The 27,370-nt window shown below is 56.8% G+C and overlaps 1 protein-coding gene and 1 long non-coding RNA gene across 5 annotated transcripts; one reads left to right on the top strand and one right to left on the bottom strand.

Moving 5' to 3' along the window:
- Positions 1-1,254: 1,254 nt before the first annotated feature.
- Positions 1,255-5,263, bottom strand: LOC311445346. The gene is made up of 2 exons (XR_014698361.1): positions 3,852-5,263; positions 1,255-1,970 (listed from the first exon to the last, which is right to left on the bottom strand). It is a non-coding gene; the product is annotated as an uncharacterized lncRNA (long non-coding RNA).
- Positions 2,555-27,047, top strand: TRAF7 (TNF receptor associated factor 7). 4 transcript variants are annotated; one of them, XM_084537351.1, is made up of 21 exons: positions 2,555-2,681; positions 8,211-8,328; positions 8,569-8,626; positions 9,725-9,816; positions 13,357-13,473; positions 14,480-14,572; positions 16,295-16,328; positions 17,553-17,736; positions 18,462-18,596; positions 18,949-19,166; positions 19,426-19,499; positions 20,544-20,592; positions 21,084-21,211; positions 22,302-22,384; positions 22,885-22,924; positions 23,316-23,432; positions 24,496-24,618; positions 25,257-25,376; positions 25,565-25,696; positions 25,947-26,066; positions 26,302-27,047. In XM_084537351.1, the coding sequence occupies exons 2-21, from the start codon at positions 8,248-8,250 to the stop codon at positions 26,314-26,316; spliced, it is 2,013 nt and encodes a 670-aa protein (XP_084393477.1). In that variant the 5' UTR covers positions 2,555-2,681; positions 8,211-8,247; the 3' UTR covers positions 26,317-27,047. The 4 variants fall into 4 exon arrangements, with proteins under 4 accessions (XP_084393477.1, XP_084393480.1, XP_084393478.1 ...); XM_084537354.1 differs by lacking the exon at positions 2,555-2,681 and adding an exon at positions 3,156-3,730; XM_084537352.1 differs by lacking the exon at positions 2,555-2,681 and adding an exon at positions 5,283-5,419.
- The last annotated feature ends 323 nt before the right edge of the window (positions 27,048-27,370 follow it).

The raw sequence follows: 27,370 nt of genomic DNA, 5'->3' as shown, positions 1-27,370 counted from the left end.
CCCTCGGGGCAGGATTCAGGCAGGCAGTGACAGAGCAGAGCCCTCGGAGCTGCACTTGGTGAGCCACAATAAAATGCACGGCACTCAGAGCTACTGCTAGAGCAGCTCCAGCACAACGATGGCTTGGAGCTGAAAATAGGGAAAATAGCTCTTTTAGGGAGAGGTGTCTCAGTTACCTGACTTAAATTTTGTTAAAAAAAACTGTTCCTGGGGGAATGTTTGCAGCAACCAGCCTGGAGCAGCCCCTGCTGCTGCACATCGCCGGGCAGCGCCTGCTCCCTGCTGGCAGCAGGAGGCAGGGGCTGGGGGGAGGCAGCCAGGGCAGCCCCCGTTCCTTATCAACCCTTCCCAGCACCAGGGGCTCAGAAGAGCAGCAGGCAGCTCAGACCCAAGGCAGTCCCAAACCTGCCTCTGGTGTTTCTTCAGAATAACTCGGTGTAAGAGCAGCCCCTGCCCCAAGGCGCCAGTCACTGCACAGACACTGCCTCCTTCCCCCTCCTCACAGGCAGGACACCCCACATCTGGCCAGCCTGAAAAAGCTCACAGCTCTCTTGGTACTTTGGGGTGGGACCAAAACAATCTAAAAATAATTTAAATAGAGCAGCTGCAAATGCTACTCTTTGGGTATGTCTGTCAGGACCTAACCGGTACAGCAGAAACAAGAGCCACATTTGCGGTACTCCTTAACCCACCCAAACTTAAGGGACGCCCAACCCCTGCCTGCCCCCTCACAAGCTCCCTGCGCACCCCTCACCCCCCGCACACGACCCCCGCAGCTGCAGCACCCCCTGCTCCTTTGGCATCTTTTTACACGGGCCTCTACTGCCACCACGCGCCGCAGGATGGGTCAGTGCATTCCAGCAGGCCGAGGACTTGGCATGACACGCACTGCTCATTTTCGCTGCCTCTTGTTTACAGCTTTTGTTTCATTCCTGTTAATAAATTTTTTTAATAATCTTTGCGGCTGCAGCTGTACTTTGGTTACTGTCTCTATGCCCGAACTGTTTGATCATCCCAATCGTTCAGCTCATTCTTGAACCTACTGGATCACTGCGTTACCAGCATGGGCTCAGGTACCCCAATGCACTCATCAGGAACTCAAGGGACCCCGACTACAGCTGAACTGCGGCACACGTTGTACAACAGCTCCTCCAAATAATAGCAGCGATTTGCAGTGTGCCCAGATGCAAAATTTACCATTAGTCTGTGGTTTTGTGTTATGCACAGGATTTGTAAAGAACAGAAACAAAAGCATAAGTCTTTTGAACGCTTTATTAAATAACCCATAAGCTGTAGAACCAGCCCAACAGATAGACAAAGCAGAGATATAGCAGCAAGCAGTTTAAAATTTACAACATTGATTTTTATTTGAGAACAAGGGAAGAACAAAGACCTGAACAACTTGTTAAATTAAAAAAAAAAAAAGTTAATTTTAAGATTTAAATCAGTCTCCTACACAATCACTGTGAGGACTGCTGGCTGTGACTCCTTTTGTTTACCTGTACTACTGCATCCACTGCCTGCCATTACCTTTGCTGTAGGCTACCACGTGGTAAAGAAAAAAACAATTTTGATTTTATTTCACAGAGTCCTGCAGCTGATGCTGCGTTCTTTAAAAACTGCACTGACTCTTTAATTGTACAGCATGAAAAGCATCAGCTTCACTGTTTGATACAGCAACCCCAGACGAGTTTTTTAGCCGTACTCGGGTGCATCCCTTGCTGTACTCACAGCCTGGTGCCTATGTTACGCCTGGGGTCACAGCTACACGCGGCCCACCAGGCCGTTACTCCAGCCCCGGTTCCACTTGCCCCAAGCACCTCGTGGTCCCGCACAGCTTTCCAAGCCGGCTCAGGAGCAGCAGGTCGCCCCACACACGTGTGCACCTCACCGCCCGGAGCTCCACGGCGCCCACCAGGCCCTCGTGCCTCCCTTCCCGGTCCACCGTTGCAGTGCGGGTCCCGCCGGCCCTGCGGAGAGAAGGCAGCGCGGTGAGAGCAGCCCGCCGCGCCCCGCATAGCCCGGCCCGCCGCTCCCTCGAGCCTCAGCCGCGATGCGTCAGCAGGGGCCGCGGCCACCCGCCGCCCTCAGACGAGGTGTCAGAAAAGGTCGGATCATCCCCGGCTCGCCAGGGCCCTGCCCCAACCCCAACCCCAACCCCGTGTGGCGCTCCCCGCCCCGCCCGCCGCTCACCTACCTGCCCGCCGGAAAGGCCCAACTCCGCCCCCGCCGAGCCTTTTATAATCACCTCCCTGCCGCTATTGGCCAGGCTGCCCGTGGGTTCAGCCAATCGGCACCAGTTGGGGTGATCGCCCTCACCCATCTACCGGCGCTGATTGGCTGCCGCTCCTCCTCTCCTCAGTGGCGCGGTGCGGGCCGAGGCGCGGTTCGGCGCCGCGCGATTGGCTCCCGGCGGAGCCCGATCGAAGCCAGTAGCAACAGCGCTTGTAACACCGCCTGAGCGCGGAAGCGCCAATCCGCTCTATGCCGCGCGGGCCGCTGGGATTTGTAGTCCGGACGCTTGGGAGGCGCGGCGAGGAAGCGGGGCGAAGCCGGGAGCGCGGGACTACAAACCCCGAAGTGCACCGGGGGGAGCGGCGCTTCCGGCCCGGGCGGCAGCGGGGCCAGGCCCGGGGCCGCGATGTGCCGGGGCCCGGCGGGGCAGCTCCGGCCGCTGCCAGGTACGGACCGGGAGGGGGCGGGGAGGGGAGGGGGGGCAGGGCCGGGCCTGGGGGGGCAGCAGCGGGCGGTGGGGGGGGAGGGGGGGGCTCCAGGATCGGGGTCTGGGGGTTCCCCGGGGGTCGCACGGGGGCTGTAGGGGCCGGGCCCTGCGCTGCTGCCCCCACGGGTGCGGGGTGAGGAGGCCCGGGGTGAGGCCAGGCACAGCACGAACCCCTCAGCTCCCGTTGTGGCTTCACGGGGCCCTTAGGGTTGGGGGGGGACCCGCGAGGTTACCCCGTGCTGCCACCCCCCCCTCCCCGCTGGGCTGTGTCCCCGGGCACCGCGTCCAAGCTGCCCCTCGGCACCCCCAGGGCCTGTGGCAGCGCCCCCCGGGCTGTGCGAGCCCCCCCCGGTGCCTGGCTCAGCGCATCGGGATCGCTCCCAGGTGAAGCTGCCAGCAGGAGGGGCAGCCCTGTGAGGTTCGGTGTCGCCAAGCAGTGGTAAAATTTCACCAAGCCCAAGCCAAACCCGAGGGAGCAGGGTGTTCGGTCAGGGAGTGAACCTGAGCTGCGAGGAGGGGGGGCTGCGTGCCCCGGGGCGGCGCTCAGGCAGTGTGACCGTGTGTGTGCCTGCTCTGCCCCACGGGGAGCTGCTGTGGGCGCTTTCTGTGGCAGCTCCGTGCTAATGGTTTTTCCCCGGGGCGCCTCCGGTGCTGCTTTGCGGGCTGCTGGATGTGCAGCATTATGAACAGCTCGGGAACTGGCTAAGGAAGGTGAGAAACTCCGATTCCCTGAGAAGTGGGAGGTGGCTGAGCCGTCCCTGCGGATTCCTCGGGTCCCGGGCACAGAGCTGTGTGCAGCAGGAGGTGCTTTGCTCCTAACGCGGCAGGGATTGGCCGTGCGGGGCTTTTCCAGCTGGCTGGCCAAGTCCCCCCTGCTCCGCGTGCCTTTCTGCTTACCTCACTGCGAGCCGCAGGCACACAGCCGAAGGGACGATTTGGCCGGGGGAAGCTGCCCGAAGCTGTGGGGCTCGGGGCCCTGCCGCCCCCTGCCCCTGCGGGCAGCCTGCGGTGAGTGCTGCGGGAGGGCAGGGCCCTGCTGGTGAGCCCGGGCTGCTTCCCTCGGGGCAGCAGTGGGGGAGCCGAGCTGTTCTCACAGCCCTGCTTCAATCAGAGTGAGGGCAGCAGGTACCTGAGGTCCAACAGGGGGTTAGAAGCGGTGCCTGCAGCTGGCTGGGGCTGCCCCGTGCTCCTGTTGTGGTCCTGAGTGTCCTGAGGCTGTGTGACAGGGACCCCAGCAGGTGCTCCCTGAGGTTGTCCCCGGTGGTGTCAGACAGGTGAAACCCTCAGGATTCACAGAGGGAAAGCTCCTGGTGTGATGGTGGGGAGCTGCGGGGCGCTGGAGGGTGCTTCTGGCTGAAACTGGGCGGTGGCTGTGCTGTGGTGGAAGGGGCAACATCCGCTGATTTCGTCAGCAATCAAGAATTCGGTGCTTATCTGTCTGGGATCTGACATCGCTAATTTAATGATACTTTGCCCGGCTCACCTGGTAGCTGTGAGGCACTGCAGTTTCTGTCCCTCACAGCAGGTGCCAGCTCTTTGGGTTGGGCTCTTCTGCTTGTTCTCAGTCAGAAACTGTACAAAAAAAAAAAAAAAAAGGCCCATGAGACTGAGATTGGATGGAATCTTTTATTTGTAAAGAAGCTGATGAGTTTCAGAAGGATCCCCGAAGTGGTCTGGTTGCACCCAGAGGGCAAACGAGAGCACGGCGTGAAGTGTCAAAGCCCTGGAAGGTGTCTGGGGAGAGCAGGGGAAGGAAATGATGCGTGTTCTTCTGCCCCGTGTCCTACCAGTCTGACTGGGTGCTCGTGTCATCGTCACGATGCTCTGTAACTGCCGGTGCTGAACTGCACAAGCACTTGGGAAATGGATGCGATTTCCTGCAGAGGCACTGAGCAGGAGGCTGCAGGGCCTGTCCTGTAGCAGAGCTGGTGTTTGAGCTCGGGAACCCTGCCTCGTTTGTGCCTCCTGGTGCTGAACAAGGTGGAAGAAGCCTGCCCAAAGTGACCTGATGTCCCCTGCCACCTGCCCTGAGGAGCCCTGCACCTGCAGGAGCTGCTGAGGTGCCCGGGGAAGCGGGTGTAATCCCTGAGCGGGGCTGTCGGGGCAGCTCAGCTCATCTGGGGTAGGAATATTCCCCCGGTGATGTGGCAGCACTGTAGGGGACGTGTAACCCTCGTGGCTCTGCCTGCGGCGTGGTAAGAGGAACAGAAACTTGTGTCCGTCCCGTGGAGCCGGGGAGCTCAGCGCGGAGCGGGATGGCTCCGGGCCTGCCCTTCCCACCCGGCCAGCCCAGCGGCCCCAGAGAGCCTCGGTGACCCCAGGGAGGGAAAAAGGAGAAGGAAGGAAGCAGACGCAGGGCACGGAGCTGAGCTCTGTTGCGTAAGGCCGGGCTGTTTGCAGGTTTCTCAGCAGTCGCCTTGCAGCGGGGCGCTGCGCCCGGCAGCCACTCCCCGGGGTGCCGTGTTTTCCCTGAGGGCACCCAGCGCCCTGCCACCACCTCCCCAGGGGCACGGAGCCCAGCGCTGCCACTGTGCCCGCGACAACAAGGTTCCCCCATCAGGAGCTGGCTCCAGAACCGGGACGAGGCAGCCGACGTGGCGTTTATGGAGGACACGAGCTCTGCCAGCCCTACGTCTCCCCGCGAAGCCGTGGCCGTGTCCCTGCGGTTGGCTGTGAGGAGCTGCTGGGAGCAGCCAGGTGAGCGGGTGCTCGGGGTGATGCCCTGCAGCCGGGGGTGCCAGCAGCAGCCCCACAGGCACCTTCCTTTATCAGGGCCCCGGGATCAGCCCTGCTGCCCCCACCGTTCCCCTCCCTGCTCCGAGAGGTGCTGCTGGGCTTGGAGGCAGCCAGCAGGGAGCTGCCTCGTGCTGCCTCTCCTGGCTTCTGCAGTGGGGGAAAAAAAAAAAAGAGTGCTGCTTTCCCCAGCTGTCTGCAGCCAGCGGTGGTTGGGTTTTTCCTTCCCTGCCCTAAACGAGGAGTTTCGAGGCTTTTCTCCTCGCTGAGCCTCCGAAGCCCGAGCTGGTTGCTGTGTGTGGCAATGCTGAAAGCCGGCCCGGCCCTGCCTTGCATCTGGTTACCATCAGCCGCGTGGTTGGGTGAGCAGTGGGTTCCCACAGCTTCCTTTTTCCAGGGGAGATTTTTTTTCCCCTCGCTTTTTATGGTCAAAAGCGGCGCGGTTGCGCTAGAAAAAACAAACAAACGAGCAAACTCCAGGCGAGGAGAGCCCGGACCACAGCCTCTGCAGCCCGGATCAGTGTAAACCCAAGGGTCACCCTGTGGAGTCCTGGGCTGGAAGGTGGGAGCGCTCCTGGCACCCCTGACCTGCTGCCACCGGGTGCTCAGGGGATTCCCGGAGCCCGCTGGTGTTCGGTCATCGAGGAAAAGCTTTGCAGACCGGAGGATCCCGCGGCTTCCAGGAACTCGGTTATTCCTTCTAGGTCACAGAGCACACCCCTTCCGTAAGGAGGCAGCTGGGAACTCGCCGTGTGGTTGTTGGCATCGCCTCTGCTCCGGTCCCAGAGGGCCGGGGTGCAGGGACGCAGCAGGGATTTCTGCTAATGCTGTAGGAAGCTGGTGTTAACTGCACGACCGTCTCTGCTGCCTCCTTTTAGCTTTGCTGCCAGTTGGTAAAAGCCTTTCTCAGCCCCTCGAGGTGTGAAGGCATCCTCAGGGAGGCGCCTGCTCTGCTGCGGTGCTTCCTGCGTGCGGTGGTTGCCGAGGTTTGGGCTGAAATCAGATATTCCTGTGGTGGCTGGGGTTCTGCAGACCGGCTGCTGTCCCGCTGGAGATTTTTCCCATTGCTCGCATTCCTCTGGTTTCTGCTCAGAGCAGACACGAGCAGCTCCCCGCTGCTGGCAGGTAGGTCGCTCAGCCACGCTGCAGGGCTCGGGACGTGATTACGAGCAAGGAGGGGGAAGTCCCCGTGCTCCCTGCCTTGCTTTGGGTTTATCCAAGCTCTGCTGAGGTCGGCTCCTGCAGCCATTCCCTGGGCTTTGGGGCAGGGTGCGTGTGCAGCTACTGGGGAGGCAACTCGGGGGTAACTCTTGGGACCCCTGGGACAGCAGGGGGCTGCTGGCAAGTCCTAACCCCTGGGGATTTCGGGCTCCTCGCCCTCAGGTAGGAGAAGGCCGACAGCCCCCACAGCTTCCCGGTTGTTCTCCCACCAACTTCCCAGGCCCTTTGCTGGCAGCGGCTCCTGTCCCGCGGGGAGGGATTTGGGTTGTTTTAGTCAGCTGGTTTTGGCCAGCCTGCTCTCGCTGCAGATGTCTGTTCAGCCCTTGGACTCTGCTGCTGGCAGGAGAGCAAGGAGATTTAACCATACCTTGGGCAGGAGGGAGCTTGTGGTCAGGATTTCTCCCTGAGCAGCTTACTCCTGGAGCGCCTGCGCAGGCTGGGACGGGCTGCAAGTGCCAGCAGTCCCTTCCTGCTGCCAGGGTACCCGGGAGGAGAGCTCTGTGCCATGCCCAGCCTCTCTGCTGTGATGGAAACTTCTGTCCAGGCCAGAGGCATCTCCGTACGACGGCAGAGAGGCTCAGCTCCTTCCTGGGGGAGCAGCCTGGGTACCCGGCTCCTGAGGAGGCTGTTTGGGAGCATCCTGTGGGACCCAGCCAGCAGTGGGGCTCTGTGCCCTCAGCCAGCAGCAGGTTCCAGCAGAGGTTAAAGAAAGCCAGTCGCAGTGTTTCCGCGGGGTATTGTGCAATACTTTGCAAATTTGAGCCCATCTGAAGCCCTGTGTAAACAACCGAGGAAGAGAAGTGAGGAGCGAGCCCCTCGGCTGGCTTCTGAGGGGAGGTTCCTGGGCTTGGCCGATGACCCAGACCTTGCTGGCTGCTTCTGGGCACAGACTGTGAGTGGGATCCGGGATCACAAACGTGCTAATTCAGTGAGGTTTCTTCCTGAGGCAGCAGGATAAAGGTTTCACCGGGACAGCCTCGCATCCTTTCTGCCCTCCACGCGTGCACAGCTCCCTCGGCGCGCTGTAGGGTCAGGTTTGTGTCTGTGGCTTTAGCCCAAATCTGCCCGTCGTGGTGTGCTCTGCTCTGGGCCTGCTGTGTCTGGCGGAGGCAGCTCCGTGTTGGGACCCTGCTGCTGATCCCAGCTGGGTGCAGGGCAGCAGCAGGAGAGGTGCTTGGACCTACACTCAGAGAGGGAGAGAGGGCCAGGTATGGAGACCGTGTAGGGCTGCTCTCTGCTGGGGCTGGGATGTGTGTCTGCAGTTGGAGCAGTTGTGCACTTCTAGATTACGGGTATTCCAGTGTTCAGGTGACTAAGAAATCATTTTAAAAGACACCGATTCTTTGAAAATTCCTCACACTGCTCAGGAGTGATTTGAAAGGGGCTGACTTTGACCTTGCTGCTTTCTTCTGAAAATCCAGGGTTATGTGAATTTAGGTAAATGCTTCGACTTAATGCTACCCAAGAGCGTTCTCTGAGCCCAGAGATACGTGCAGGGATCCTAACTCTCCTTCTGTCTGTCTGTCTTCCACAGAGCAAACTTCCCATGACTAACAAGTGCTGGTTGGATTATGAGCTCAAACAAGAACGCTCGCTACAATCGTTTCTCCAGTGGCACAACAAACATCACTACTTCTGAAAACACTAACGGGGTAAGCCTCGCTCTTAGCAGGGGCCGGGCTAGGGGCACTTCTCGTGTTCTCCCCCCTCCTTTTGAGGAAAGGAAGATGGCTGTTGAGGATTTGGTACTTTCTCCCCTTTAAAGGTATCCACAGATAAAACTTGGGAATATTTACGCTATATTTGTGTATATTCACAACTCAGGAGAGGTAGCAGGTCTTCAGGCTGTGCTGCACTGACACACACTGACCTTCCTTCTGTCCATATTTCAGACAAGAATGGAAACAACTTTTGGGCCGGCCTACTCTGCTGTGACAACCATCACAAAGGGTGAGCACGTTTCATGTGTGGAGCTTCTCCCCGGGGCAGTGCGTGTGAATCCTAGCAGACTTTTCCTGGTTGTTTCACAGATCATGAAGCTGTTGGGAGAGTCACGAAGTGTTCCTTACAGACAGGTGCCGAGGTGCTGCTTTTAGTAGTCTGCAGCCCCAGTGTTATTTAATCACGGCATCAGATCCCCAGACACAATGGAACAAGCATCCACGGGAATTTTCTCCTATTACACAGGCTTTACAGTACCACTGGGAAGCCCTTGATGAAGTTAGGGTGGTACAACAGGGTCTGATACAGAGTTTAGTCCCAAATGTTCGCTCTCAGCCTGCCCGTGAGTCACTCTGGACACTTTGGTAAAACCCCCATGGCCGTTCTTAGCTCAGACAGGAGGGGGTGCGAGTGTACCTGCTCAATCAAATCCTTGTGCTTTGTTCTTCAAAGCCTGGCAGCTGAGGAGTCTGAGCTCTGACACATGGCATGAATGCAGGAAGAGATTTGGTTTCACTTGGGAATAAAAATATCCGTACTTTAGTAAAGATAAGAAACTGTGGCACTTGACACTGATTCAGATAAGGAAATGAGCTATTTGCTGGGGGGAGGTGATTGGATTATGTTTGTACAGGGCTCTGGGATCTGGATGGTTTTGGACTCCTAAATATTTACCTTTAAAACTTGATGAACTTCCGTAATACTACCTTTCTCCAACCATCCCCAGTTTAATATAGCACGTGTCCTTTGTGCTCCGAGAAATAGCCAGAGCTCCCTTAATCTAAGCAGTTTCTGATGGGTGACTGAGATACGTGTGAGTGTAAGGTTTCCTTTTAATAGTGTTCTTAACCTCTGGACCTGGACCTGGCAGAATGTTATCTGTGCTCTTTGCTGGGCAAGCTACCTTTGAAAGTTTGTATGCTTTTCAGCAAGCTATCGGAGATCAGGATTATCCTGGCTGCACTGAGGTGTCCAGGTCAGGAACTGGAGTAGGGGAATCCCTTCTCTGTGCCTTTTCCAAGAAACGGTTAGAGTTACAGATACCTGTAGCTTGGGAATGTCACCATGGAGCCTAATTTATTTATTTTTTTTTAATTTGCATTAAAGCTGACGGGACCAATACTTTTAAGCAGCATCGTCGGACCCCATCCTCCTCCAGCACGCTCACCTACTCCCCGCGAGATGAGGACGATGGCATGGTAGGTGTTGCCTTGCCCCCCCTGGTGAATGGCTTAGCTGCTTGTATCTCACATGAGAGACATCTGGTGCTCCTCTGGGCATCTCCACCTCCCTCCTCGCTCCCACGAGCTGCGTTGTATCAGCTGCAGGTGCCTGCACTGGAGGCAGGAGCAGCCTCTGTGTTTCCTGGCTGCTCCCATGGCTGGAGCAGCGGGGATCAGAGGCTGCTTCTGGCCTGGGGCATTAGGCTGGCACTGCTTGGAAATGGTGCGTGGTTACCAGGAGCTACACAACCCCCAGACCTACCTGTGGGGATGCACCCACCTCCTGGTGTGAGCGGGGTGCTCTGACTCCCCTGGATGCAGGAGAACACAGAGCTGTTGGCAGCGAGGGCTGGGGCTGGGGCTGCTCAGCCTCCGTCAGAGCGTGCTGGACCTGCAGTTAGGACCAGAAAATAGATTCCTCCTTCCACCTCCAGATGGGGCTTCTGACCAGAGGAGCAGGTTTGAAACCTGCAGAGTGGGATGCCCGGCCCTGGGGGCTGTGCCCAGCTCCTGCATTACATCAGCGGGGGCTGCTGCCACACAGCGTGCCCGTGGCTCGCAGGTACCTCTGCAGAAAGGCACTGCCCAGTTTGGCCTCCAGTTTCCTCATTCACCTCACACAGTTCTCAGCAACTTCTTTTGGGGGGAATTTACTGATCCAACAGGCCTCGGGGTTAGTTGCTTAAAGAGAAATTAGATTGACAAAATCAATTAAATCAAGATCAGCAACAGCAAAGCAAACCTCAGTGGGCAGACAAATAGCACTGAGACCTGCATCTTCCCGTGCCCGCAGTGCTCCAGCCGTATCTCGTAGCCTCACGCTCCTGCTTGTGAGTTGAGCATGTGGGTAACAGACCCCTCGTGTTAGGGACTTGTAAACTTTGTCAGGTTAGGGGACCCAGCTTCAGAGCCAGGGAAAATGGATCACTGCTGCTGAATAAGTGAGGTGCTGGCAGGGACTGGGGTCGCAGCACCAGTGTGAAGCTGCAACGCTTCTCAAAATACACTGACACCAGATTGCAAAAAGGCTTCATTGTCAGCATCCTATAAAGTTCCTTCTGTTGCTCAGAGATCTTGCTGTGTTTTATGTGAGCATGTGTTTGTTTTTCAAAAAGTCCTTTGAACGTTTGGCTCGTGTCCTTGGCGCACGCAGCTCTCCCTCGCATCGCTGACCCCGGGGTGCTGGACCGTGGTTCCAAGGAGCTGGGGCTGTCAGCAGTGATCAGTGGGCTGCGTGCTCTGCTCCCTGCACCCTCTTCATGAGTTGTGCAGTTCTTAGAGTACAGATGAGGACTTTTCTGAAGGTGCAGGGGACATTACACTCATCCATGTCTGATGGAGAAGCCCCCTGGCTCCTTTGGAAACCCATGTAACAAACTGGGGTGCACAAAGACGAGGAGAAATTTCTCCTAGCACTTAGCCTCAGTCCTCTTGGACAGCATCAGCCCCTCTGCCCTGGAGTGCTAAAGATTGTTAGGCAAAAACAGCAAAAGGACTGACAAGAGGGTCAGGAAGCAACCTGCAGCTTGTGTTGCTAACTGACGATGAGCACCACAGCCCTGCTCTGCCTGCTGCTCCAGACAAACTTTCACTAACCCCTTCGTGAAGCTTTCTTTGCTTCATCAAGAATTAATCTGTGATTTCCCTTCCTGATCACCGAGTTTTCCCCCCTCCAGAAGCTGCCAAGGGTTTGTCAGCCATCACGGGGACAGCTGGAGAAGAGTCAGAGCCCTCCTGTGACCCCTCTCCCCACTTCTTTCTTTTTAAAGCTTCTGTTAATGAAACCAAGAGCCGAGCAGTGTTCTGCGTGCAAGGCGGAGATTATTGAGCATCTGCTGCCCTCCCTGCAAGCAGTGCCACGTGCTCCCAGCCCCGCTATGCCTGTGGGGAACAGGAACGAGGATTGTGCTACAGCCTTCACCCAGGGGCTGCTTTTGTAGCTGGCGTGATGGGAGGGGACTCGTTCAGGACTGAGTTAGCCCAGCTACAAGCCAGTCACCTTCCAGCAGATGATGTTTGAGCTCTGCGTGCCCTGTGCTGGCCTGGGGCCCCCAGGGGCTGCTGCTGCCTGCAGAGCCCTCCTGTGCTGCCCTGCTCCCTGCCTCACCTCCGCACCGGGAGCTGTGCACAGTCACTCTCCTTATTTTAATAACTTCTGTTACTAGTGGAGGGAAATAATAAAATTAATGGATGCCCATAAAATTGATTTACCTCATAACTGTTCCTCCTCCAGGTTTACATATTTGACCAATAAACATGCCTTCTTTAAGAAAAAGAGCTTTATGCTTTGGCTGCTAAGCAGATGCAGCCTTTCTGAGCTCCTAGGATCCCAGGATCATACAAATTATGAAGCTTGGCAGTGTGGAGAGCCAGCAGGATCCTGCTCTGCTCCTCTCCTGCAGCCCAACGGGGGCTGTTCCCACCCTGCAGCATGGTCTGGCTCCTGGGGAGGTGGTCTCTGAAGCTCACATCTTGTATTGCTGAGTTTCCTGCCTGCTCCGCTGGCCTCCTTCATTGTGTTTGCCTGCCCTTGGGTCTCCTGTTGCACGCTTTCTCCCCGGGTGAGCACGCAGAATGCAGCTCGGGAGGTTCAGACTGAGCAGGAGGAAATGGCTTTGTGCTCACACGGCAGCGCAGGGCAGCAGCCCGGGGTGCTGGCATCTCCTGCACGGAGCTCTCCCGGTCCCAGGTAGGCAGCGCCAGGGCTGAGGGACCCCAGGGGCAGGGAGAGCCCCTCTTGGAGCAGCAGCAGGGCCGCTGGAAGGAGCTCGGGAGGCGGCAGTGGAGTCTGAGCCACTGGGTCTCCAGTTAAGCTTTGGTGCTGGGTTGCGTCCTGGCTGGTTGATGCCGCGCCGTTTGGGGTGCGCTACCGGCCGCTATTCCACGGCAGCCTTCCCTCAAAGCCCACCCCGAGGCTGCCGTAGCTGTGGGATTTTGCTTGATTGGTGCAGGCAGCGTCCACTTAGCTCTCCCCTCCCGAGCAGGAAGCGGCGAAGCCAGCCTGCTGCTGAATTGAATAGAAGGAAGTCTCCGCACTTACGCAAAGAAATTTGGCAGAAGCTAGATAGCGAGCGAAACAACAAGTGCTGCTGCAGAGATTAGAGAAACTGCAGAAGATGGGAGCTGTCTCGGGGGGAGGTTTGCAGAGCTTTCGGTGAAGGATTAATCCTGCCAAGCCTCTGCTTCGCGGGTGGGCGCAGTAAGTAGCCAAACCAATGCACCTTTGAGAAAGTTACGTGCCTGGGATGCAGATGTCGGCTCGTGTTGGCCAGTTGGAGCTGGCTGGTGCCCGTCCTGTCCCTGGGGGTGCTGTGGCATCCCCAGGGGTGGCAGGCAGCAGCCAGGCACCAGGCACGCTGCTCCCCGGGGCCCTTCCTGCAGCTCGGCAGAGGGGCTGAACAAATGGAGCAGCCGAGTGTCGTGGAGGGGGGGCTGGACCCGAAGTCTCCGTGCATGGGGTTCCGGAGCAGGGGGGGATTATCTGCAGTAACGAGGTTTGGGTTTTGTCTTTTGAAGCCTCCGATCAGCACCCCGCGGCGCTCTGACTCCGCTATCTCCGTCCGCTCGCTGCACTCCGAGTCCAACATGTCCTTGCGCTCGACGTTCTCACTCCATGAGGAAGAGGAGGAGCCAGTAGGTATTGGGGATTGTCTGGAGGAGCAGCGTGAGGAAGTTCACTGTCAAAAGAGTAGCTTAGCGGACCTGTGAGTGCATGGAGCTAGAGCAGACAGGTTTTCATGTGGACTGGGAACTAAGTCTGGCAGTCAGGACCGTTGGTTATAATTGTGCTCTCACCACTGACTTCTGCAAGTTACTTTGCTTCCTTGTGTGCCATTTCCCCATACGTAAAGAGGGGACACTGGTGGCCTCGCTCTGCTTCTCAGAAAAAGCTCTAAGGCTTTGCAAAGTCGTGTGTGATTCCCCGGCTCTGCTACAGAGCAGCAGGGGGCTGTAAATCTCCAGGCTGGTGGTCTGGCCCTGGGCAGCGAGGCTAACACATTCCCCACTGATTCACAGCCCCCATCCTGCATTTAGGGCAGTGTGGCACCCCACTGATTTGATTGTAAGCCCCCAGGAGGGTGCAAGGAATCGTCCACAAGTGACCCTTGCAGGGGGAGGCTACCTTTCAGCCACGCTCAGCTTGTGAGCCGGTGACTGACACCAGCCTGGATGCATAAAAGGTCAGGAGGCGTTTTGCCACAGATCTGGGGTAAAAGTGTGTGATTTGTGTTTGGGAAGCCAGGGGGTCGTGTTTGCAGCTCCGAGAGCAGCGCAGGCTGAAGAGGCAGATGGGACTGCAGTGGCTGGCCTGAGATGCTCTGAAACGTGAGGCTCTGCCCTGCTGTGGGGTGAGGAGCTGCTCCTCTCAGAGCTGTGCCTCTCGGAGGTGCCATGCCCAGAGCCCGAACTCCGGCAGGCTTAGGGGGTAAACAAAACAAAATGAGCCCATTTTGGTAAATGCAATGTTATTTCTGTATCATAAGGGAATGAAAGAGCCCTTCCGTCAGGACGTTTCAAAAATACAAAAGGGCAAGATGTCTTAAAATGGCTACTGAACTCCGGGCTTACTACCAGGGACACTTATACTTGCCTTTGTATTAACTCTTGTGCTCTCTGCCCCGCTCCCTCTTCTCTCCAGGAGCCACTGGTGTTTGCTGAACAGCCGTCCGTGAAGCTGTGCTGCCAGCTGTGCTGTAGTGTGTTTAAGGATCCAGTCATCACAACCTGTGGGGTAAGGCGGCTCTCCTCCAAATCACGAGCTTGGGTCCCACGGATGCCCTGTGTGACCTCCAGCCGAGCCCTGCCTGATGGTCCCCAGAGACTGCCAGGTTGAAGCAAAGAAGAGGCAGTGCCTGGCTGGGGGAAATAGTCCACGGTGGGAGCAAAGATGCTGATGGACGTGTGGCAGGCAGGTTTCCCCACAGGGCGGCTCTGAACCAGTCTGCAGCAGGGTGTGAGGGCACTGCAGTTAGCCAGAGAAGCCTGAGGCTTGCTCACAACTCTGCTGCTTTTCCCAGTAGAGGAGTGCTGTTCGCCTCCCAGTCCTGGCCAAACTCAGGCTCCCTGGTGGGCTTGAGTGAGGTCAAAACTCCTTGTTCCCTGTCCCGCAGGGCTCTGCAGAGTGCTGCTGCCTTTTGGCACCCCAGAAACTGCTGCTTTTCAGTTGTTCATATATAAGATAATGGCTTGCAGCTTCATTTAGTTAATGCTTGCAAAGGGATTTGACATCCGCTAATGAAAGGCACAGAGTATTATGAATATTCTTCTATATTCCATTTTATGGGGAATTTAATAGAAACTGTATATTATTCCTGCTTCTGTGCTACATGTGAAGAGAGATGGCTTTGTGACGAGATCACTAATGCTCCTGACATGCTTCAGAGTGCTCGGATGGAGCTCTAACAACAAGAGCAGAGGGCGGGATTGTTTATTGCAGGGGGGTGCTATCCCCAAAGGTGCTGGAGGCTGGTGCAGTTCCCCTGCATCATTCCAGTGAGCAGCTCTTCATGGAGACACTGAGATTTACTGGTTAATATGGAAAAAAAAAAAAAGAGTCTCCTGCAGGAAGCAGGCTGGCTTCATTTGCAGCCCTGGTTTGGCAGCTCTGGAGAGAGCACCCTGCAGCTGTGCAGGGCAGGAAAAGGCCGCGTGAGCAGGGCTGCAGATAACAGCTCTGAAGGGCGACTTGCAGTGCTGCTGCCAGGGGAATGTGGCTGAGGAGGCCCCAGGGGACCCAAGGGTGAGCTCGGGACCAGTGAGATGCTGCAGCCTTTGTGCCTTGCTTTATATTCGTTAGCATGTCAGATTGAATTTGCCACTTTATCAGGTTAAACTGTTGCTGTACATTTCTGCTGGAAGCGCAGAGAGCTACTTCAGGTGGCAAAATTTACAGTGCGTTTAATGGGTTTACAAACCAGCTGTCCCATGCACCTGGCAGCAGGACAGCTTCACCAACAGAGCTACAGAAGAGTGCATGCAGTGAACCGACTGGCCAAAACAGGGAGAGGCTGGTGTTCTTCTCCTTGGAGGCTTCTCAGGAAAATGAGAGGAGTAACACGGGCTAAAGTGGAGGGTGAAGTAGAGAAACTGTGTGTGGACTTGAAGGGTAGGAGTTGCAGCATGGCAGAACATCTCCCTGGCTTTAGCTTGCACCAAGATTGTGGCCTGATCCTGAACAGGGCAGGGTCCTCAAAGCACCAAACCACGTGCTTGGTACCTCTCAGGCACAGGACCTGTGTTGGAGTCTCAGCTGCCTGCAAGCTGCCCCCTCTAGGCTGGTTTTTGCCCTCCGCTGCAGACCCAAGAGTGCCCCGAGCTATAAACCAGGCAGAACAGCTGCTGAGGCCCTTGTGCCACAGGCTGTGGTATCTCCATCCTTCCCCATCGTTAGCCACAGGGGGTAATTTATCTTCCATTGTTTACGCTGACACTGCTGTTCTCTTTGTCTCCACAGCACACGTTTTGTAGAAGATGTGCCTTAACATCTGGTGAGTACACAACTGTTCTCCTGTGATGCAGCCAAAATGCTGCCATTTTCTGGTTTGTTTGCTCTCACTTAAAAAGAAACCTGCAGAAAGAAGGGCTTAAAGCAAGCTGTCAGTCTCAGGCTACCACTGCAGCAGCGAGGCACTGGGCTGGGGGCTGTGCAGCCCTGAGCTCCCATGGTGTGCGCTGCAGGATGGGCACCGGGGGGCTGGGCTGCCCTTGGGCACGGGATGTTCTCAAACCCAGGAACAGGCCATGGATAATCCCAGGATAATGTGCATCTCGCCCAGCCTTGACCCATTGATTTCAGAGTGAAAGCTTTCTGTGGCTGCCTGTCCAGGGAACAAGGGGCTGTGTTTGGCCGAGGCCCAGCAGAGCCCTCCTCCCCCAGCCCATTAGTGGCAGCTCCCCGTCCCCACAAGCAGCGGCTCACGGGGCTGCTCGGGCTCCCCCAGCTCTTCCAGGAGCCTGGTGGAGCCCAAGTGCCTGGCTGCCAGCCTGCCCCAAGCAGCTCCCGCTTGGTTTGGGCTCTGCGCTGCGAGTACAGCGCTTGGCACGAGCCCCTGCCCCTGTTGGAAAGCCGCTCAGCACAAAGCCGGGCCGTTCACGTTGCCAGAACAACAAGCCCCGAGGAAGCTCCCCGAGGAGCCCAGCAAAACAGTAGCTCTTTCTGCCTTGAGATGTTCATCTTCCACCTGTCAGGGGTCCCTCTGCCTTGCATGCCAACTTCTCTGTCGCTGCGCTGTCCTACATCTATCCCAACCAACAGATTTGTAGCAAAAGGCTCTGCAATTGCAGTCCTGCGTTGCTCCTGCCCTCAGAGCTCGTCTTCACTGCTAGTGGCGGTGCTGAGCCCCGGGTTTGGGTGGGAGACTGGGTTATGTGTGGGCACCAGCAGCTCTGGGGACACTGTCTGTGAATAATCTCGCACTTCAGCAAGCACGAGGCAGTCTGACTCAGCATGGTGCTCCTGCACTGGCAGCTAGCTCGAGTTATCAGGGATGGACATCAACTGTAAGCGCTCACCGAGCTCCAAGGCAAAGCAGAGCCAGTGGTTAGCAGATGTTCTGTGAATATTATGGCTCCATGGCTGCTGTCACCAGCCTGGGAGTTGGCTGGCTTGGCCGGAGAAGGCAAAATAATAAAATCTCCACAGGGAGACTCTTTGAAACGCTCCCGCTGTGTCCCAGCCCTTGCTGACTCTCTTTTTCTTCCCCACCTTTTAGAGAAGTGCCCCGTGGACAACGCCAAACTGACTGTGGTGGTCAACAACATCGCCGTGGCTGAGCAGATCGGGGAGCTCTTCATTCACTGCAAGTATGGCTGCCGGCCCGCAGCCAGCAGCAAGCCCGCTGCCTTCGAGGTGGATCCCCGTGGGTGTCCGTTTACAATTAAGCTGAGTGCCAGGAAGTAAGTGGCTTGTCACCAGCACGCAGCCTCCCCGCGGGGAACGGGCTCTGCCCCCAGCACTTGTTGTTGTATCCGAGCTGCCCGGCGGCTCCTAGGGACAGGGCAGCTCCCATCTGCAGCGCCCTGCTGGGGTGTGCGTGGTGTGGGACTGGGCAGGGTGACTCGAGGGGACAATTTTTTCCACTGCATCTCAGTCTTAGCGTGGGGGCAGATGGGCTGGTCTCAGGGAAAGTGACTGTTCTCTGCTCACGGCTTGCCTGATGGTCTCAGCATCAGGGCAGGGGACACAGCGTGAAAGCAGCCACCTCACACCCTGGGGGAAACACTGGGACTGTGCTCAGGCAAGGACTTTGGGATTCGTTTTGTAAAAGGAGCTAGCATGTTTGTATCCTGGGAACGAGCCTTCTGAAATGTACTTCCCTTCCCATCCTCAGTGTATTCACTCTCTCCCCTATCACCTGGCCATTGTCTGCTGCTGCTAGCTGTCGGGAGCCTCAGCCCATCGGCTGCAAGAGCAGCTGCTCCCTGCATAAATGCAGCCTATTGCTCTCAACTTGCTAGCCAGATGAGAATTTAAAGCTGGCATCACAGCGTTAGGACAGGAGGCTTTGATCACCTGAGAGTGTCACAGGCCTGGTTAGCTCCTTTCCTGATGATCTGCGGAGTTTCCGTTCATTTTTCGCTTGTTGCTGATTTTCCTTCCTTTTGCTTTTCTCCGTGGGCAGAGACCATGAAAGCAGCTGTGATTACAGGCCCGTTCGCTGCCCCAACAACCCCAGCTGCCCGCCTCTCCTGAAAATGAACCTGGAGGCACATCTGAAAGAGTGCGAGCACATAAAGTGTCCCCACTCCAAGTACGGGTAAGGAGCTGGTGCTTTCAGTGGGAAGCAGCTGCAGTTTTTTCCACTGGTTTTGATGGCTCTAAGATGGGGCTCATGGTGACACCATCGTCTGTCTCTTGCCCAAAATCTGCTGCTCCTTGCAACTACCTAGACAGATGGTTTAGGGACAGATCCCTGGCCAGAAGAATTGGAACTTCCTGGCCTCTCTGTCACCCTGCAGTCACCTGCACCCAGCAGGGTGGTGAGCCACAGTGCCACTGTTCCTGGGAGGAGGAGCAGAGCAGCTGGAGACTCACGGAGCTGGGGCCAGCTGAGCAGCTCTCTCCCACTGGGAGCACTGCTGCAGCCAGTGCCTGCCTTCCCCCTGTAGGTGCACATTCATAGGAAACCAAGACACTTACGAGACCCACTTGGAGACGTGCAAGTTTGAGGGTCTGAAGGAGTTCCTGCAGCAGACGGACGATCGCTTCCATGAGATGCAGGTGGCAATGGCCCAGAAGGACCAGGAGATTGCCTTCCTGCGCTCCATGCTGGGGAAGCTCTCGGAGAAGATTGACCAGCTGGAGAAGAACCTGGAGCTCAAGTTCGGTGAGTCTGCGAGTAGAACAGCCAGCAGTGCTGCTACGTTATACACGATTCCTGCACATCTTTGCCATGCCCAGCCCTGACTTGCTTCTAAAATCTGCCGGGTCTTCAGCATCTAAGTACAATTTGCATTAGAGCAGCAGACACCTGCCTGCTTTTCCCTCCTCGTTTGGAGGTTAGGCAGCCGGGGGTGTTCTCTGCCTGCTCCCCTGGATGCTGTAAGGGCCTCTGCAGTGACCGTGGGCCTCTCCATCTCTCGTAGATGTGCTGGACGAGAACCAGAGCAAGCTGAGCGAGGACCTGATGGAGTTCCGCAGGGATGCCTCCATGCTGAACGTGAGGATGGGGCTGGGCCCAGGGGGTTGGCAGGGCTTGCACTCAGTTAGCTGCTGGTCTGCTACTTGTTAAGCTTCTCCTGCGGTGGGGGAGCCTTTGGGGTTCCCTCCAGTTGCTGGCTCTGCTCCCCCCAGGTTTGGTTTGTTTTTACTGGGGCTGGGGGTGGGTGAAGGTTTCCTCTAGGCTGAGTTAAAGGCGGCTCAGGGGGTGTGTTCTGGGTGCTGCATCGAGGCTGTTGTTTTAATTGGTTCTGCTGCCTTTTCTCAGCCTCTTGCTGCTCTTGAAATGTTTTAACAGAGGAAAGTACCCCTGCTGCAGAGAGAGCCCTCTGCTCCAAAGCCTGGGCACTCCTCTGCCTTTTACAGTAGCCAGGGACAGTACGTCCTCCTTGCCTGCAGAGAAAGCAGGCAGACAAGCAGATCCCTGCTAGCAAGCTGGGAGTGAGAGGTGTCTCATGATTTTGGACCTCATTCAAGCACTGATGTTGGTTAGACATTCTTCCCTAGCTCCAGCAGGCTGCACCCCACTGGTTGCACTGACTGGGAGGAGCTCGCCCTGGCTTACCTAAGCACACTGATGAAGTGGGTCCTCATGGATGCAGCAGGGACTGGGCTGTGGAGGAGGCTACAGAGAGACCTTCCAGTTCTTCAGCAAAATGGGCTTCAAAAGCCCACCTGAACAAGCAGCCCTTGTAACCGATTTGATTATTTTTAGCAGTTTGGTGAATGGCAGGGGATGGACAGTATGCTCTGAGAGGTGTTTCTGTGCCTGCCTGAATACTGAAGAGTTGAGTGCAGGTCCGAGATGCTGACAGAACCCCGTGGTCTCTGGAGGGAGGTGACAGGGAGGGAGGCAGCCCTAGAGCAGGAGACCTCCACTCGGAGAATGAGTCAGCTGCGAAGGGAGGGCATGCACGGGGAGGCAAGATCTGTCCAAGGGCAGGAACAGTTTCAGCAGTGGCTGGGGACAATCTGAAAGCCATGCTCAGAGGGGCAAGCTGCTGGTGATAGCTCTGCAGCTCATGCAGCTGCTTCTGTTTTTCAGGATGAGCTCTCCCACATTAATGCTCGACTCAACATGGGCATCCTTGGATGTGAGTATGCACAGTTCTCATCCGCTCGGGCTGGTTTTGGGGTGATGGTAGCAAGCCTTTTTAGGCTAGGTCTCAGATACGAAAAGTACCAGTTTATAAACAGTACCAGATATAAAAAGTGCCAGTTTTCTGCGGTGGAAGCAGTGAGTTGTTTGCAGGATCAACACCGCTGCAGGAGACTGGTGGGAGATTGTTTGCCAGAAGCACTGGCCAAATGGGCACTAACTCAGTGCTGCGGGGTTCCTAGCTGCTGGAGATGTCCCTAGATCCAGCCTGGCAGTTGCATGAGGGAGATGAGTCCTGGGGCTCAAAGCAAAGATAAATCAACGTGCTGGAAGGGTGGGACACGAGACTCTCTGGCCAGACTGCTGCAACAGCACGGGGTGCGAGGAGAGTGCCGGGCTGGTGCAGGGAGCCCTGTCCCCTCCAAACTGACCCCGACGTGGTGCAGCACCCTTCTCCCCCTCTAACCTGCCCTCTTCTTTCCCTAGCCTATGACCCTCAGCAGATCTTCAAGTGCAAGGGGACCTTCGTGGGACACCAGGGCCCTGTCTGGTGTTTGTGTGTTTACTCCATAGGAGATTTGCTCTTCAGTGGCTCTTCAGACAAAACCATTAAGGTAAGGGCCCTGCCTCCTGTTTTGTGTTCCAGGTGGGACAGAAGCTGAGTTCCAGTTCAGCCGGGAGGCTGAGAGGGGTGTTACTTCCTAAGGTTTCTCCTGAAACCTTAAATTAATCTTTGCAATTATAATTGGACAAAATCTACTTTGGTTTTGCTGTGAGGAAATGTTACATGATAGGGAAATCAAGAGACAAATAGTGCTTTTTGTGAAACCCTGATGAGAATCTCGTTCTTGCTGCTTGTCTTTTTGCTTTATGTGGTGTCTAGTGCATCTGCACCTATTTCAGCTTCTGCTTTTATTTTCCATTGTTACAAAAAGTCATCTTAGAAAAAATGTTTTTCCCTGATAAAATGTGTCCTTTTTCCATTTTATGGCATGTTTATTTTTCTTTGCCCTGTTTTCAGTAACTCAAACTGACAGCACTGCTCCAGTGCCACCTAAACAACAGTTCCCAGTGTCACCGCATTGGCTGCTGGCTGAGCTGGGGAGCTGTGCCACGAGCCCTGCCAGCAGCAGGGCTGTGGTTCAGTTTTTTTTTTGAGGGAGAGCAAAGCCACATGGAAGAAAATGGACATTGCTGCATTTTAGTGAAAGGGAACAGCTTTCTGCCCTGTCCTGGCTGCTCTGGGCACCGCCCAGCCAAGTGAGCACCACGTTCCTGTCTTTGCTCTGGAGAGGAAGCTTAACCCTGCCACCACAGGGTAGAATTACTCTGTGGTGGCAGAGCAGGCCATGCTGTGCTGCTTGAGCCCCAGGGACAGGGTGTGAAATGCTAAAACAGGAGGCTGGGAGCTGCTGCTGTGGTTCAGTGTGGTGTTTTGGCCTGGGGCTCTGAAAGGCGGTGCTGGCGAGGGCTGGTGCGTGCTCCTCTTCAGTGCCTCTTGTTAACTTCAGCCTGACCCTTTGCAGTAAATTTCCTTTCCTAGACATGCTTATCTGTGCCTGGGAGCCAGGAACACAGGTGCCCAGATGACACCGTCTGTTTCCTCCTTTCCATGCTTTTGTGGCTTTGCTGACATCCTGCCCGGCTCCCCAGCTGCCGTGTGTGCAGGCGTGTGACCCGCTGCTGCCTTGTGTTTCCTGTTAGGTCTGGGATACCTGTACCACATACAAGTGCCAAAAGACCCTGGAGGGTCACGATGGAATTGTACTGGCTCTCTGCATCCAGGGGTGAGTGGAGAGGGACACGTGCCCTGCAGGAGAGGGTTGCGAGCACTGGGGGCTCCCGAGCATGTCCTTGCGGTTCCCACCCTAAGTCCTGCACGTGCCAGGGTTGTGCACGTGTTTCAGGGCGTGGGTGGTGGGGCGAGGAGGCCTGCAGGTTCACAAGGTCCCAGATCTCACCTTTAGGTGAACCTCTTCATAAATCTCACATCTTGCCTCTTTGCTCTTTAAAAATCAACGAAGCGCCTATCTCCGTGGCTTCCCCTGCTGTCCCGGCTTCCTTCCCTGCTCGCCCATGGGGTGCTGGGCTGCTGCTGGAAGAGAAAAACCAGCCTGGCCCCCCCACAAGCCCAGGCTCTGCTCCTGGGGCTGCTGCCTTGGGTCTTGGCCCAGTGAGGCTGTGGGACTGCGGCTCCTCGCCCAGCACGGTGCCTGGGAGCGAGCTGGGGCCCTGCACTGGCTCCTCTCCGTCGCTGACCTCCTTTTGTTTTGTGGTGACATTTCAGGAACAAGCTGTACAGCGGCTCTGCTGACTGCACCATTATCGTGAGTACCCAGGACCCCTGCCCTGCTGGGGGGTGGAGATGTGAGATTTACAGGCAGCCCCGGGCTCTTGTACAGCAGGAGCTTGCAGCCTTTTTCCTACGGAGCTCTTCGGCTGCCAGTGGTGTAGGATTGATGTCCCGTGTGTGCTTTATCTAGGGCCTTTAGCCAAGTTCCTTGTGGGTTGGGTTTAGGTGTTCCTGCTGCCTGGATGTCCCGCTCCCCTCCTGCGTGGGGAGCTCGGGGGGCTCTGGGCTGGGGCAGGGTGAGGCCAGTGGCTCCCCCAGGTGCCCTCTCCTGCCTGTTTTTTCCCAGCTCTGGAGGCAAAGAGGAAGGGCTGCAGCACAAGGGGCCTGCCCCTGCCCCTCACGGGCACTCTTCTTCTCCTTTGCAGGTCTGGGATATTCAGAACCTGCAGAAAGTGAACACGATCCGAGCACACGACAATCCTGTTTGCACTTTGGTCTCCTCGCACAACATGCTGTTCAGCGGCTCCCTCAAAGCCATCAAGGTAGAGCTCGGGGGTGGCTCCTCTTGATCCAGTTGGGGGCTGATGCTCCAAGCTGTCAGGTAGCAGTTTCCAAGCAGGAATAAGGTGGCATTTTGGTCTTTAAGCTGGTTGCTCCATTCTCCAGAGCAGCACAGGGAAGCCCAGCTACACGGAGCAGCCAGCACTGCAGAGGTTTAGCCTGTGCTTGGTGCTGGCCAGAGATGCTGGCTGAGAAAATGTTTGTTTTTTCCAACCCTGTCAACCTGAGGCTGCAGGTGGAGTTCCTTAGCAGTTCCTGAGTGCGTGCATCCTCGGGCCCCCAACAAACCAGCTCAGAGCATTGCAAATCGTGAGCTGGCTGCTGCTTCAGGCTGCCTGTTTTGAACCCCCCCCCTCCGAAGGATCTTGAATCTGCATTCTTTTCCTAAAACATGCAGAAATAAGGGAACAGCTTTGCAAGCTGCCCTTTAAAGCCTTGGCTAGATTCCCGTGGTTCTGCTTCCAGCTCCTGGTGAGACAGCTTCTGGGAGCGTCCATCTGTAGGAGAGCGCATGCTCTTTTCTTCAGCTGGGGCCCGGGGTGCTTCAGCTGTCTGCAGAGTGCGTGGGGCTGCGGTGACAGCACCGAGCAGCAGGAGAACGTGGGGCCTTCCCTTGTGGTCATCCTCAGCCTCTTGCTGCCCGGTGAGCCGAGAGGTCAGCAGCACTGCTGGGAGCAGCGGCGTGAGCTCCGTCAGCCTCTGCGTGCTGAGGGCTTCAGCAGGAGCTGTGGGAATGGAGCCCTGCGTCCTGGGGACAGGCTGCGAGGGGAAGTCCAGAGCAGGTTTTTACTCTGGTTTTGGTTTAGGTTTTCCAAGCCCAAGGCTCTGTTAAGGAAAGGTCTCTGCCTGTGGTAACGCAGGCTCCGAGCTAGTTCTCCCAGACCCTCGGGGAAGAGGCTTATTCTGCCTCGTTATTGTGGGTTTTATCTGCCAGGCTGTGGGCGCAACTGATTCCCATGAGGCAGGAGAATGAGCACAGGGCTCCACTTGGTGAGCTCTCAGGGCCCTGTGCTGACTGACTGAGTGTGTTTGTGCTCTCCACAGGTCTGGGATATTGTGGGAACCGAGCTCAAGCTGAAGAAGGAACTGACAGGTCTCAATCACTGGGTGCGCGCGCTGGTGGCTTCTCAAAACTATCTCTACAGTGGATCGTACCAAACAATCAAGGTGAGCCTGGTGGCAGTCCTGAGCCGTTGGCTGTCCCTGATACACATCTGTGCTCTGCAGCCTGGGCTGCTTGGGCAGGACAAAAGGCTCAGATGAGAGGGCACTGCTGTGGCATTGCTGGCACGCGGGGTTTTACTGTGCTGATCCCAGCAGTGCGGGCACAAACGCGGGGCTCTGGCTGGTCCCCGTGTGTGCAGCTGCTCGGGGATGCTCGCGGAGATGAAACACGGCCTCGCAGCCACGGTGCCTCACGCTGCCCCTGCAGCTGCTGCAGCGCTATCTGTGCTGCCAGTCCTGCTGATAAGAGAAGGTCATTGCCTGGGTGCAGAGTTACCATCAATCTGCGTGTGGTTTCCGAAATGCTCTCGTCTGTCTTGGCTCAGGCTTTGATGAGTAGCTCACCTCTCAGCATCTGGGTGACACGAGAGAATCTGAAGTTTCCCTCCTCAGTTAATAAATCCCTATTAATTTGCCTGCATCAGTTTCTAGTGTTATCAGGGACTGGGTTGCGTGTGCACGTGTGTGCATAGTCACACACACAAGGCATGCGATCTCTGCAAGTTTTTCAGTCTGGATGTCCAAAGTTGGGCAATTAAATAAGGCAGCAGGACTTTGCTCATCAGTGCTGGCTCTTTCAGATCTGGGACATCCGGAACTTGGAGTGCGTGCACGTGCTGCAGACGTCAGGAGGCAGCGTGTACTCCATCGCTGTGACAAACCACCACATTGTGTGTGGCACCTACGAGAACCTCATCCACGTAAGGGCTGCGGGGTTTTGATGCCTGTGGTGGCCTGGGGCTGGGGGAGATGGGCGAGGAGATGGGAGGCTGGTCAGACACGGCACATCCAGAGCCTGGGTGCACAGCGCCCGTCCTGGAGGTGAGCACCACCAGAAGGTGGTGGCTGCAGCCCAGTGTGATCTGTGAGCCCTGCTCCCCTCCTGCAGGTCTGGGACATAGAGACAAAGGAACAAGTCCGCACGCTGACCGGCCACGTGGGCACGGTTTACGCCCTCGCTGTCATCTCTACGCCGGATCAAACCAAAGTCTTCAGTGCGTCGTATGACCGGTCCCTCAGGGTACGTGTCTGGGGCCGTGCAGCTGGGGCCGTGTGCTTGGCACTGCTGTTGGAGCACGGGCAGCACTGTGGGCGTGAGGGAGGGAGAGGGAGGACGGGGAATCCTCTTCCCTTCCCACCACATGGCCCCGCTTTTAATTTGCCATCTGGCCCAAACCCTGCGGCACTTGGCGTGCTCTTCCCTCCCGCTGCGAGGGTTGGGCCAGAGCCCTGTGCCCCACGCTCGGCTCACGCCTCCTGTGTGCCCACAGGTGTGGAGCATGGACAACATGATCTGCACTCAGACACTGCTGCGGCACCAGGGCAGTGTCACTGCCCTCGCCGTCTCCAGGGGCCGCCTGTTCTCCGGCGCTGTGGACAGCACTGTAAAGGTTGGTTTCCTCCGGCTTCTGGGCTCTGCCAGTGCTGGAATTAGGGTATAAATTGAGGTAGGAGCTGGCTTCAAACAAACAAGGGGATGGTTCTCAGAGGGTGGGAGGTTTAACTCCTAGCAGAGGGTGTTACCGAGTCTCTCTTTGGGCTTTCAGCATCCACAAGATGACGAAGAGCAGCCCACAGAGCTGCTCAGAACGGTCACTGCCATGGGTTCCTCTTGTCTCTCCGCAGGTCTGGACGTGCTAGGAGAGCGCCGCACTAGTCCTGCACACTGAAAGACCAAAAACTCCCCTCCGTCGGCCTGCTGGGTGACTAACACCACTACGAACGACTGCTGCAGCTCCTCCCCGCACCGACCACTGCCTGCCGCTGCCCAGCAGCGCTCAGGACCTGCCCGTGGATGCTCCAGGTGTTCCCTCAGGTCTGCCGGGCATAGCTGGAAACGCCGAGGAACCCACTGGGGCGCCGGGGCCTCCCTCAGGGCAGCGTGCTCTCCTCCACCTGCCTCCCAGAGCTGGGGAGCAGCCTCTGGAGTGTGGGGCTGGCTGCTGGACCTCCCCAGCCTGCACCCCCCCATGGGACGCAGCCGGGCCCTGGGCAGCGATGGCACCGAGCGGTGCGGGTGGTCACCGGCGGGGGCCACCGGTCCCTTTGTAAATGTAGGACTGAGCGTTAGGCCTCGCCCTGGGGTGGGTCCCCGACCCTTTTCTGTTTCTAGTATTTAATTTTACTGCCAAGATGTCAGGCTGATCCATCTGGAAAGAGGTGTTTCCTTGAGTAGCCAGGTACGATTTTTACGCCACAGCTAGTTCTCAAATCAAGTAACACAAGCCCATGGTTTCACCACCCTGTAATAATGGTCTCCACATTAAAGAGAAAAAAGCCTCCGTTGCATTTTTACTCACATTTTCTACTGTTTTTAAGATTGTAATATAGATTTGATTATTTCTTCATTGACAATAAAAGTGGAAAGAGTTCTTCCTGGCCAGCGTGAGTTATTGCAGGCGGGAGCACCCGTCCTGTCGCCACCCACCCCCATCCACCCAGGACCTGTCCCCCCACGGGTGGGCACCGAGGCGGGGAGACTTCCAGCCACAGCGCACCCAGCTCCCCTCCCAGGCTGGCACCAGCCCTGCCAGGGCAGGGGCACCCCAGGGTGGCCCAGGACCATGCAGTGCACGCACCCAGCACACCACGACCATGCCGTGAGGACATGCGAGCTCCCAGCCCCCCCGGGTGTTCATCAGGAGCCCTTTCACCCCGTGCCTGGAGGGGCACCTTTTGGTCACAAACTGGTGGC

Source organism: Aythya ferina (assembly GCF_964211825.1).
Source record: "Aythya ferina genome assembly, chromosome: 15".
NCBI classification, from domain to species: domain Eukaryota; kingdom Metazoa; phylum Chordata; class Aves; order Anseriformes; family Anatidae; genus Aythya; species Aythya ferina.
This window is presented reverse-complemented; position numbering and strand designations above follow the sequence as displayed.

Bases quoted from the DNA above. Each gene is read 5' to 3' on its own strand.
- TRAF7 (XM_084537351.1), top strand. From the start codon at position 8,248: ATGAGCTCAAACAAGAACGCTCGCTACAATCGTTTCTCCAGTGGCACA. The intron at 21,212-22,301 runs GTAAGGGCCCTG...GTTTCCTGTTAG, and splicing joins CTTCAGACAAAACCATTAAG to GTCTGGGATACCTGTACCAC. The intron at 22,385-22,884 runs GTGAGTGGAGAG...GTGACATTTCAG, and splicing joins CTGGCTCTCTGCATCCAGGG to GAACAAGCTGTACAGCGGCT.